Source organism: Mytilus trossulus, chromosome 9 (genome assembly GCF_036588685.1).
Source record: "Mytilus trossulus isolate FHL-02 chromosome 9, PNRI_Mtr1.1.1.hap1, whole genome shotgun sequence".
Lineage (NCBI taxonomy): Eukaryota > Metazoa > Mollusca > Bivalvia > Mytilida > Mytilidae > Mytilus > Mytilus trossulus.
Genome location: NC_086381.1, coordinates 23,249,571 through 23,263,304, shown reverse-complemented (window position 1 = coordinate 23,263,304; position 13,734 = coordinate 23,249,571). Strand labels below are relative to the sequence as shown.

Genomic DNA, 13,734 nt, shown 5'->3' with positions numbered 1-13,734 from the left:
ATTATGGTGTTTCGTGATAAACCAAACCATAAACCATTTTTTAAACAATAACTCTGATTCTTTTTTATACAATGGTTCTTGACAATGGAACTAAAATGACAGGTGAGATGACAAGATGCTGAGATAAAAGCTATATTTATGAGCATCTCTGATATTGTGACTATTCTTCTGATATATGTTTATTTCAATACTGTTAAATGTCAACCTGTTTCTAACGTAGTTGTTCGTTCAGATTTTTGTTATCTATGTATCTGCACGATAAGAAATTCAAAAATAGATCAAATATGTCGTAAGTGAATAAACAAATGATCTAAAATAAAAAAAAAAAAAAACAGTATCATTATTCTGTAATTCGTTTTGAGTTGAGATTATAACGAGATTGTTTACTTCTTGCAACAATAATGCAAGGCATGATACCTAAGCGGAAATTCTGTTAACGTTTGTTGTACATGGTGTATAAATACTGAGGTCGGAACTTTGGTGTTAAATTCGATGCTTCGTAAGACCGAGTGTCGGACTGTGTTGTACGTTTCAAAACCCTTGAAATAATTATCTGAAGGGTACATTGTTGACATGTTTTGGAAATTCTCCGCATAACAACGTAGTCAAGACAACAAAGAACAGAAAACAAATTAAACACAAAGAAAGAACAAAGACAATAACGAAGGAACGAAGAGACTTACAACTTAAAATTATTAAATGTTATACATTTAGTTAAAAATAAACAGGGACATATATATTTTTCTTGTTTCTGTCCCTTAACGCTAACCTTGATATATGTGCATATTCAATAAAGGAAATTCTATGATAGTGTAGACGAGAATATTATTCATGACACAATTTGTTTTTGCTTATCTGTTTAGTTTTTTTCTATTTACTTTAAAAAAAAAATTTGCTCAAATAAAAAAAGAGGATAAAAAAAGTTCTAAATATGTAAGGGACTAAAAAATTACTCTTAATGCTTTGAGAGCCTTCTACATTTTTGTACTTTTATCTGCAAAATGTGACTTGATAGCAGATATTGCTTTGATGACCTAGTTCTTTTTGTTGTTAAAAAGCGTGTATATAACTATTATAATTTTTATCATATAAAGGCAAGACCCCAAACAAATCATTAAATTCTTCATTGATAAAAAAGGACAATTACTCCGGGGAGATGTCGGACGATTTCCTCTGTTCTATCTTAAATGTAGATCTGGTTTTGCTGATCTTTCATGCTTACATAAATTCTATCTATCTATTATAAATGATTAGAAAGATATAAAGCAAATTGCAAACAAAAAGGGTTAAAATCATCATCTAAGGGAATCACTCTAATAAGGAATCAGCTGACTATTTTGACCATCATGACTTATTTGTTAAACTTTTTTGCAATTTAATGTTTCTCTGTATCTTTTAAACATAGTTTTGCAAGCTATTAAGCCAAAATGAAAAAAGTGGTAAAATTTGTCATTTAAGGCCAAGGCAAAAATTTCTTTAAGAAGTCGTCTGACAAATTTGACAAACATAAACAAATGGTCGGTAAGAATGCGGGATCATTGGACACTAGATGCCCCGATAACTCTTGTGGCAATGTTGATTTGATTAAGCCAAGTATATTTAGAGAAGAATTTTGTAAAAATTAACGGACGACGACAACAGACGACGGACGATTGACGCCAATAAACAAATCATAGATACCAGGATTTAAATTTGGTATTTACGCCAGACGCACTTTTCGTCTTCAAAAGACTCATCTTCTTACAAAAATATAGTGCCTATAATATAACAAAGACATAAAATTAAGACACATGTTATTTCTTTATATGAATTAAGTACAAGCCGATTTCAGTTTCTGTTGAAGTTTCCTAAATATAGGTAAAACAAGCAAAAATATTAGCAAAAACAAGTATAATGGTCGGAAACACACAAAACGAATGAGTTCAGGCCTACAAACATTGATAACGCGAAAATCTACAAAAGACTAATCGTTATAATACTACATCATCTATGTATAGACGCTTATATCAGATAACACCCACATCTTTCCTTGAGGTTCTTTGTTATTAAAGTGGAATCCTATCGAGAACTGTTCGTAGTGAACAGGTTAATTGTCTACGGAACTAGGATTACTTAGTACGCCGTCCTGTTATCATTCATTTACCATAACTTTATTACAGAATGTCGTTAAATGTCATCAGTCATCATATATTATGATACGGTGCACATTCCCTAATTGAAATTATTGATCGGCTGTTTGATAGTTTTGATGAATTAATATGATCCTTTAAATAATGCAATGCGCCACATTTATGGTATGAATTTCTTAATGAATGTGGGAATCTTTAATTTTGTTTCTACTTAATGATACCATAAGACATTCTGTGGAAAAAAAGAGGAAATTTGTTCAATCAAATATAACAAATGTGAAAATGTCAAGATTTATTTGTTTGTTTTACAAATATCAATATATAAGTTGGCAAAACAGCTCAGTCTCTACTCTAAGAGATTCAAATTAGTTTTTGTTTAATAGCATATTGTAAAGAAGCTTTTTCCGCCGTATTTTAATAATACCTCAACACAATTTTCTATAAAAGACTAAGCAACACAAAACCAACAAACACTGGGGATGATCTCATGTGATCCGGAAGGGTTAGCAGATCCTGCTACATATGTGGCACCCGTCGTGTTGCTTATGTTATTACAAATCCGGTAAATAGTCTAATTCGATAGGTTACATTCGTGAAAAGGGAAGGGTATTGTAGTTACGACATAAGGAACATATTCGATATCATCTGTGCAACGGTAATTTCCATACGGTCAACCAACTCGTGATGCCTCATATCTTGACTTACATCCTTACATCTAGAAATTGACAATAAGGGTCGGTTGAAAATAAAAATTAACGAAAGGATGAGTTCAACTTCACTATTTGGAGCTCTTGGTGTTTTTTTTAGCAGCACTTCTTTTTTAAGGAAATCATGATAGAAAATACAAGCCCGGGAAAATCTTATCAATTGGGATATACACATGTAAAATCAGTATGCAGGCGCTGCTGAAATGATGCTACATAGAAATGGAAAGTTTACAATTTAAATGCTGAAATCATCTCTTTTGCCAACAACACGATTAGAGAGCAGAAAACAGCCAAAAACCGCCAATCATATTATTTTTCAATCCTTATTTGGTACAATAATTAGGTTAGTTTTCACGTTTGAATTGCTTTACAATAATTATTTAGCGGCCTTTAACAGCTGACTATGCGGTATTGGTAGTGTACATTGGTTAAGACAGTACGATGACCTATAACTGTTAATTTGGATGAGAAGTGTTACGATGATTTAAGCATAAAAACACTCTAAAAATATTAACTTTAAGAAATTAACAAGACAATAATACCGTGTATCTATCATTAAAATGCAATACACAGGCTTCTGAATGAAAATAAGTTAATTAATGACAGAGTAATGGAGGAAAGCAAACATAAGTAGCAGACAAGATCAATAACTATGGAATATCATAACATCCAATCAGCTAAATATTTACATTCAATAATGAGTTACATTTCTATATACTTCAAGAATATTGGTTGCAGTGGATATAACAAACAGAAAACAGGTTTTAATATCATTATAATTCGCAACATCCTAACTTTTCGTTTGATCGAATAATAATGACTCAGTTCATAGGAAAATGGACAGGAGACGGAGATTCATACACAAATTATGAAGAATTTGCCAAAGCATCAGGTAAGATTTTTTTTTTATATAGTATCTATAATATTTTTATATATTTGGTAGACTTTGCATATAAAACAATGCATTCTCTCTTGTATGATAAATTCATCATATATACCTGGATTGAAATTTTGTATTTGCCCTTGACGAGCATTTCGTCTACAAAAGACTCATCAATGACGTTCGAATCTATTTATATATATATATTTATAAATAGGCTGATACAAGAACTGGAATACTGCGTTTAATGAATCAAATTACTTTTACAGCAATGGCAATACTGATTAAACCCCTACCATATTTTAATGTGTCTATCATAAGTCAGGAGCATGTAATTGAATGATTGTTGGTCAGGATTGTCTGTCATAAGTATTTATTTTTATTTTTTTTAGAAATAAGGCCGATGTTTTTGTTTTATTTACTTGTTTCATGTCTAGGCCTTTCATATACAACTAAATAGTATCGGTCTTTCCTATGTTGAAGGTCTTACGGTAACCTTTTAAATTAGTTGTTTTCATCCATATATCATTTGGACTTTGATGGTTTTCCTTATTCGTGTGTTTTTCTGTTCTATTTATTCTCCCATTTTAATGTTATATTTAAGGTGGTAACACTACAGGGAAATAACTCTGTAAAATCAGCAGAACGTTGTAACATGTGTAATGACGTCTTGTTGTTAAGGGAATATTAAGCTTCTCAGTGATCAAAATAAGTATTTGTCGAACTGCTCTATAACCAGTGTAATTTTTCTGATTATAATAAACGGTTGGTTCAAATTTTAAGAAAACTAAACGAGCCAAATTAATTTTAGTTCAGGTGTAATAGGTACCACCTTAACATTGTCATAAAAGTGAGAGGTTTTGAATGCCACGAAACCAGGTTCAACCAACCATTTTTTTCTTAAAATGTCCTGTATCAAGTCAGGAAAATGTAGACGAAACGCGCGTCTGGTGTATCTAATTACAATCCTGTACCAAATAGGAAAATTGCCATTGTTATATGAGTGTGATGTAGACGAAACGCGCGTCTGGCGTATTAAATTATATTCCTGGTACCTTTGATAACTAATTATATTATAGTTCGTTTCTGTGTGTGTTACATGTTACACGTGTCAATGTTGTGTTTTGTCATAGTTCTCCTCTTATATTTGATGTGTTTCCCTGAGTTTTAGTTTGTAACCCGGATTTGTCCTTTTCTCAGTCGATTTAATCATTTTCAACAGCGGTATACTACTGTTGCCTTTATGTATATCGTTGGTTATCAAATTACATCACTTTATCTTTATAGCATACGGAACTATCAATACATCTTCGACATTTTAGTTCAAGCTTTATTCCATTCAGACACTTGATACAATAAATGTCTTTAATTGAAATTGAATACGTACGTTATATCATAGCATTTTATGCACATCATTATCGTTTATCATCCGCAGGATACTAGCATATAGTTTTTTTTACTGGTCAGAAAAGGCAAACTAACCAAACAGCTCGCAATATGCTGTGCCAGATTTGCACTTCATTTCGTAATTTCATATTTGTAACATCAATCAAAAAAATAAATTAACAACAACTATAAATAAAACAAAACATTGCACTCAAATGAAAGTTCAACGTCTGGATTGAATGGAGGTAATTGCATTTTAATGATTTACGTATTTAAAATTAAAATTCTGCAAAGCACTGATGACTAAAAGTCTTGTTTAATTTGAATCGGAATGTATTTAGTCATTCGACAATTAACAGCGTCAAACCAGACACTCTTTTTTCTTTTTTTCTTTCTTTTTTTATAAACCAGAAATTTCAAGTAAATTACAGTCTTGTCAAATGTATTTCAACAAATCTCATTTTAAGATGATAAAAAAAAAAAAAATATCGTTATTTTCAGATTGTAATCGATATGTGATTTTTATACTTTTTTAAACCGTTTTCCTACAAGAAGCAAATATTCCAAAGAGACAATCAAACGCAATTGTCGAGAAAGAAATGGCAATGCCAGGGTAAACGAAAAACGACCATAGAGACAAACAACAGTACAAAACACACACTATGGCAAACTAGACGAACCCCACCAAAATCATAGTGTGATCTCACCTGGTGCCCAGGAAAAGTAACCAGATTCGAAATATACATACATACCTACCTAGTCCGTAGTATACCCGAAGGCACACACACGGACTAGATCTTTCCTGTGCTCTCTTTTCTATTTTGACCCAGCTGATTTCATGTTCTTTCATTTCAGATTCAACGGTTTTCTCCAAGTTGTTTTGGGGCGTCCTTTCTTTTCCCTCGGGTGTCAATCTTGGGGCGACTTTGGTCAAAGTCTCCGTTGCTCTTCTAAAAAAAATAGCCAATTTATTTCCATTTTATTTTGCTTCAATAAAGTCTCCATGTTGTTAGAACCTGTTGTTTCATGGAGGTCTTTGTTGGTGATCTAACGCGGCAAGAATATCCTTAAGATCTTTCTAAGACAAAAGTTGTGAAAACTGGAGAGCTTGTTAGTGTCTTTTTCTGTCATAATCTAGCATTCTGTCCCATAAAGCACACTGCTAGTACACAACTGTTATAAAGTCTAATTCTGGTGTTCTTACTGATGTTGCTTGACTTCCAGATGTGACTTATTTTAAAATGCATTTCTTGCTTTTCCTATTCTGGCTCTGTGTCTTTGTCTGCTCCTCCTTCAGATGTTACTATGCTGCCAAAGTAGGTGAAAGATAAAGTGCAATCAAGGGGTGTCCCATTTAAATCTGTTATGTTGGTATTCAATCCAATCGTACTTGCATTCTTTTGTAACTAAGTTGTTTTGTCTTGCATGTGTGTTACTAGATGTGTTACTAGATGTGACAATAAGGGCAGATCATCTGTATAGTCCAGAATTTCTAGGTAGTTAAATATAGTCCACCGGATGCCTGTGTTGTTACTGCTGATGGTGTATTCTTTCGTTTACTGGATTGTACTCAATTAGTGATTTAGATGCTGATTTGTTGATGATAATGGCAACTCTTCCCTGGTGTGTGTCATCTTTTCTACCAGAGTATATGGTTGTATCTCCTGTATTTGTCAATTGTTTTCAAAACCCTGTCCATAGTCATTCACTTATACCTAGAATGTGCATCTTGTTTTCTTTATTTCTCTTAACACGTGGGCTTGTTTTTCCGTCTCGTACATGGTATGGACATTCAAAATGATCCGAAATGTAGTAATTGATTATTTTCCTGGCAGAATAAATTGTACATGCACATTTTAGATCTAAATATACAGTATAAGCAGTTTTTAATTCATATACATTTTGTTTTAAATGACCTTCAAATACGTTAATTTAAAATATTTGCTGTGTTGTAGTAAACATCGCTATTTTAGACTCTTAAAATAATATATTCTCAGAAACATGCCTCGAACAATAATCTCCTTTGCTCTTCTGACGTCTGACTTTACTCTGGTCACGTCAGCATTCGTTTTTGCAAGAACGTTTACAACACATAAAATGGGCAGAAAAATAGCGATAAGTCATATTGAAACACCTAAATTATTTCGTTGTGTTTATAAAAAAAAATCAACCAAATTAGCAATGTCCTGTTTCAATCCAGCCAGCTTCGTCATGCCCTTACTTTTAGAGAAATTCGTTATAGTGTGACCATGATTGATTCAGTATTTAATGTGGTACACGTTGGTATCTTTGTCCATTTCTTAGCTGTGTCAAACAAAGCTATAATGTACCAAAAATAAGAAAGCTAAATGTTAAATCTCAATTAATTGTACATAACGTTCAGGAAGTGGTGAAAGTTTGTTTACATTCTGGACCTTTCAAATTAGTATTTTAAGAATAATTAGCATTTTAAATCAATAGAACATGACAACCAATAAATTCCATCGGCATCACAAAATTTTACTATTTAAGCCTTTTGCCGTTAAGAGATAGTGAAACGAGACATTAAATGAAAAAGAAGGTTTTTATTAAACAATCGAAGCAGAAATTATTTCTTTTGCCTTTCATAAAATTGTTACATCTGTTGTTATCAATCATATACTAATGAAGCAGAAAAACTGGATATTTTCCAGATTATAGATATTCAAAGATACTTAGTTTCTACGTCGACTTAAACATTACATGTACACAGCATCGTTACAGGTGTCACTGAAGACCTGATTGAAAAATTCAGAAATGCTAAGAGCACATTGGAATTTAAACAAGACGGAGAATACTGGATGTGTGACGCATCTAGTGACGTAACACCAAGCAAATGTTATAAATTCAAGTCTGGTGAAGAAGTGTCTACTACAGGACCTTTTGGGAAAGGTCTTAAGGTATATACATTATAACGAAAATATTCGTGTTTAGACAAATAATGTCGTATTATAATATATTGATATCGCTTTAGAACGATATTTTCCTTCGTTATTACTGACTGATTATTTCCTTTCTCAGCACAGTAGAGTGATATTTATAGATTATTGTTGGTTATCTCAACGAGATTGATTTTTCTGCATGAGCCGGTACAGAGAAAGTGAGAAAAACAATTGAAATCCGATGACCGATGATAATCTGTTTATCGCTATTTTACCTATGACAACGTTGTTAATTTCATAGACAACAAACACGTGCGGCCTTTGTTTCTAGCGAGAATTTTTCATAGCACCCGTCTCCGCTGAGAACAAAAGTTATCAGTTATTAAGGTCAAAGGAAATTTTCTTAAAATAGCGATAAAAAAAATCATTACTACCAACTAAGGGTGCGTCTAAGGTTAATAGCGATAAAAAGATTATCATTGGTCATCTCAGCTCGATTGTTTTTATCACTTTTGCCTTACCGGCTCAAGCGAGAAAACAAATCTCGTTGAGATGACCAACGATAATTTTTTTAAGTAACGTCATAATTTCTCGCTTCTCATATTTTAGATTTGCTCTCAATTTGACTCATTATGATTGAGAGTTTACTTTATTGTTTACACACATATTATTAAATTCCTGTATGTTTCCCTCTTGTGTATTTTGATTATTCTTATAGTTACATTTTAAATGTTTCATTCACGATTTCCCTTATTCCCGTAATTTACTTTTATTCATATGCTATGGTATCATGTTACGCCAATGCAGTCATATTTATTCACTCGTAATGAATTTATTGGCACCAAATTTTATTACTCAAAGTAACTTAATATTAAAGGCATCCCAATGGTATAAGATAACACTATAAACATAAATAATTGAAAATATGTTACCACATTCGAAACCAATATGATAATTCATATTCTAAACTGGCTTTATCGAGGGAGACGTGCACTTAAGATGAAAAGAGAAAAATTGTTAAACTTAAGAAAAAGAGTAAAACCCAAATGCTACATAAAAACATTGGAAATTAACATGACATTCTCAAAGAATTATAAAATATCACATTTCTGTACAATGGATTCATGTTTAAATGATTGTATTACACAAGCCATACTTGCGCATCAATTCAGTGTAACAAGATAATAAAAAATTTGTACACGAATTATATATTTTTTTCGATTTCACTTAAAATTTTGCAAATGAAAACATAACAAGAAGAATCTCACAAAACATATTGCCCTCTCTCATTTACAATCCTTTTACAATCCTTTACAGAAAATGCATTCAAATGTAAAATGTAAAAAAAATGAAATTAATGTTTAACACGTTTCTTTTGTTTAGTTTACAATAACCATTGATTCTGACAGTAAAATGACAATGAAAGAACAAAGCGAACTAATGGGATGGAAAACAGTCAAAGTTGTGAGGGAAATAAAGGGAGATAAACTTATCACCGTAAGTATCGTTTTAATTATTAGTTAGGTGTAAGAAGATGTGGTATAATTATGTGCCAGAGAGACAACTCTCCATCCGTGTGACAATTTTTAAAAGTAAACCATTATAGGTCAAAATACGGTTTTCAACACGGAGCCTTTGCTCACACCGGTCAGCAAGTAAATAACAGCTCGCAAATAACTAGTGTTAAACCTTTCAAACGGGTAAACATGTATTCAAGGTTAAGATTTATGTCAGGTAACGGTCTATTGTACTTTGTTTTGTTTTATGAAATATACGTATACAAATGTTAATATGCAAATACTTGAATAGTTGGACAAATTTATAACACTGAACCTGCAAATGACCAATCGGACACTGGTTAGAACCATAACTTTCTGACTATCAACTTGTTATTTTAAACAATCGGACACTGGTTAGAACCATAACTTCTGACTATCAACTTGTTATTTTGAACAATCGGACACTGGTTAGAACCATAACTTTCTGACTATCAACTTGTTATTTTAAACAATCGGACACTGGTTAGAACCATAACTTTCTGACTATCAACTTGTTATTTTAAACAATCGGACACTGGTTAGAACCATAACTTTCTGACTATCAACTTGTTATTTTAAACAATCGGACACTGGTTAGAATCATAACTTCTGACTATCAACTTGTTATTTTAAACAATCGGACGCTGGTTAGAACCATAACTTTCTGACTATTAACTTGTTATTTTAAACAATCGGACGCTGGTTAGAACCATAACTTTCTGACTATCAACTTGTTATTTTGAACAATCGGACACTGGTTAGAACCATAACTTTCTGACTATCAACTTGTTATTTTAAACAATCGGACGCTGGTTAGAACCATAACTTTCTGACTATTAACATGTTATTTTAAACAATCGGACGCTGGTTAGAACCATAACTTTCTGACTATCAACTTGTTATTTTGAACAATCGGACACTGGTTAGAACCATAACTTTCTGACTATCAACTTGTTATTTTAAACAATCGGACGCTGGTTAGAACCATAACTTTCTGACTATCAACTTGTTATTTTAAACAATCGGACGCTGGTTAGAACCATAACTTTCTGACTATCAACTTGTTATTTTAAACAATCGGACGATGGTTAAAACCATAACTTTCTGACTATCAACTTGTTATTTTAAACAATCGGACACTGGTAAGAACCATAACTTTCTGACTATCAACTTGTTATTTTAAACAATCGGACACTGGTTAGAACCATAACTTCTGACTATCAACTTGTTATTTTGAACAATCGGACACTGGTTAGAACCATTACTTTCTGACTATCAACTTGTTATTTTAAACAATCGGACACTGGTTAGAACCATAACGTTCTGACTATTAACTTGTTATTTTAAACAATCGGACACTGGTTAGAACCATAACTTCTGACTATCAACTTGTTATTTTGAACAATCGGACACTGGTTAGAACCATAACTTTCTGACTATCAACTTGTTATTTTAAACAATCGGACGCTGGTTAGAACCATAACTTTCTGACTATCAACTTGTTATTTTAAACAATCGGACGCTGGTTAGAACCATAACTTTCTGCCTATCAACTTGTTATTTTGAACAATCGGACACTGGTTCAGTGGTTAGGACCATAACTTTCTGACCATCAACTTGTTATTTTAAAAAATCGGACGCTGGTTAGAACCATAACTTTCTGACTATCAACTTGTTATTTTAAACAATCGGACACTGGTTAGAACCATAACTTCTGACTATTAACTTGTTATTTTAAACAATCGGACGCTGGTTAAAACCATAACTTTCTGACTATCAACTTGTTTTTTTAAACAATCGGACACTGGTTAGAACTATAACTTTCTGACTATCAACTTGTTATTTTTAAACAATCGGACGCTTGTTAAAAAATAACTTTCTGACTATCAACTTGTTATTTTGAACAATCGGACACTAGTTAGAACTATAACTTTCTGACTATCAACTTGTTATTTTAAACAATCGGACGCTGGTAAAAAACATAACTTTCTGACAATCTACTTGTTATTTTAAACAATCGAACGCTGGTTAAAACCATAACTTTCTGACTATCTACTTGTTATTTTAAACAATCGGACGCTGGTTAAAACCATAACTTTCTGACTATCAACTTGTTATTTTAAACAATCGGACGCTGGTTAAAACCATAACTTTCTGACTATCAACTTGTTATTTTAAACAATCGGACGCTGGTTAAAACCATAACTTTCTGACTATCAACTTGTTATTTTAAACAATCGGACGCTGGTTAAAACCATAACTTTCTGACTATCAACTTGTTATTTTAAACAATCGGAACTGGTTAGAACTATAACTTTCTGACTATCAACTTGTTATTTTAAACAATCGGACGCTGGTTAAAACCATAACTTCATGACTATCAACTTGTTATTTTAAACAATCGGACGCTGGTTAAAACCATAACTTTCTGACTATCAACTTGTTATTTTAAACAATCGGACGCTGGTTAAAACCACAACTTTCTGACTATCAACTTGTTATTTTAAACAATCGGACGCTGGTTAAAACCATAACTTTCTGACTATCAACTTGTTATTTTAAACAATCGGACACTGGTTAGAACTATAACTTTCTGACTATCAACTTGTTATTTTAAACAATCGTTAACCTTGAACATTTTACTTATGATATAGCTAACATAAATCTTAATTTAAAATATGTGACTGCATCTTCTTTTTTATGCCTTTTTAGCTTTTTTGGATTCGAGCGGCACTGATGAGTCTTTTGTAAACGAAACGCGCGTCTGGCAAAATACAAAATTTAATCCTGGTTTTCATGATGAGTTTATTTATTATTAACTATCTTAAATAAAGGCAACAGTAGTATATCGCTGTTCAAAACTCATAAATCCATGGACAAAAAACAAAATCGGGGTATTAAACTAAAACTGAGGGAAACGTTTAGCAGCAGGAAAGGGTAATATTTTGGTATTTATTGATTAATTAATATTAATATAAAAAAAATATGTGGAAACTTTCATTTCTTTTAGACTATGGAACTTGAGAATGGTATACAGATGACAGCTGAGATGACGAAATGTTAAAATGACATTTTTGATGTGTAAAACTTCCACTAATGTTTGATTACATTGATTTTAACAGTTCTGTTCAAACTGTCTTCGAGGTTGTGCATTGAAAATTCAAGTCATTTGAAAAATCATACAGCTGTCTTAACTGTGCCTTGCAGTTTTTCTTTGTTTTTAAATATTTAATGTTAGATATTAATCTAAAAATAAAAAGATCTATACACAAGTATTGAGATAGTCTAGGATGATCATACACTTTTTTTCTGTTTCTTTTGTATACGCTTATTATATAAAAGTTAGTTGAGTAAACGTCAAAGAAATAGAAAAACAACGACAAAGAATAACAGAAAACCACTTTCCAATATACTAGTATATCTTAGTTATCATGTACGATATACTATTCGTACCTGTACGACCTAATTCGTCTGGCGGATGAAAACGATGGATGGACTGACGGCTGTTTAACGTCCAGTGATAAAATTACATGCATTTTCAGAACGAGAACGTGTTAATGTGGTATAAATAAACACCCGACTTTCTGTTAGACCAACACGATCAGTTGTATTTTTAACGTTCTACGTTGTAGTTCACAAGATATTATACAATTACTGTCTTTTGATGAGGTAAATATGCGGTTTTATTGACTTTTGAAAAACTGATATTCACTGAGGCCGAGAGAAATTAATGTAATGGAAAATATTTACCAAAACTAATTGTACATCAAACGTGTTTTACCAAAATTATAAACGTAAAAGCAAGAGACGTTTTGCGCGGTGAATATCCTTTTTCCGCAGGTGAATATGCTTATTTATTCAAAATCCCATTCATATAGAAAAACCTACTAATATTTTATCAAAATGGAATAATAGTTCGTATGGCAGGCCGGTTTTATATTTATTCTAATTTGAAGATATCTTATTTATTTAACAAGATATCTTATTAAGTATTAAGATATCTTTAATTTTTATAAGATATCTTATTTAATTTGAAAGTAAATAAGATATCTCTATTAGTTTATAAGATATCTCTATTAGTTTACAAGATATCTCTATTAGTTTATAAGATATATCTATAAGTTAATAAGATATCTCTATTAATTAATAGATATATCTTATAAACTAATAGAGATATCTTATTAATTAATAGAG

The 13,734-nt window shown here is 31.8% G+C and overlaps 1 protein-coding gene across 1 annotated transcript; it reads left to right on the top strand.

Annotated features, from left to right (window-relative positions):
* Window positions 1-3,521: 3,521 nt before the first annotated feature.
* LOC134683713 (gastrotropin-like) lies at window positions 3,522-12,839 on the top strand. The gene is made up of 4 exons (XM_063543029.1): window positions 3,522-3,728; window positions 7,845-8,020; window positions 9,386-9,499; window positions 12,551-12,839. The coding sequence occupies exons 1-4, from the start codon at window positions 3,653-3,655 to the stop codon at window positions 12,602-12,604; spliced, it is 420 nt and encodes a 139-aa protein (XP_063399099.1). The 5' UTR covers window positions 3,522-3,652; the 3' UTR covers window positions 12,605-12,839.
* The last annotated feature ends 895 nt before the right edge of the window (window positions 12,840-13,734 follow it).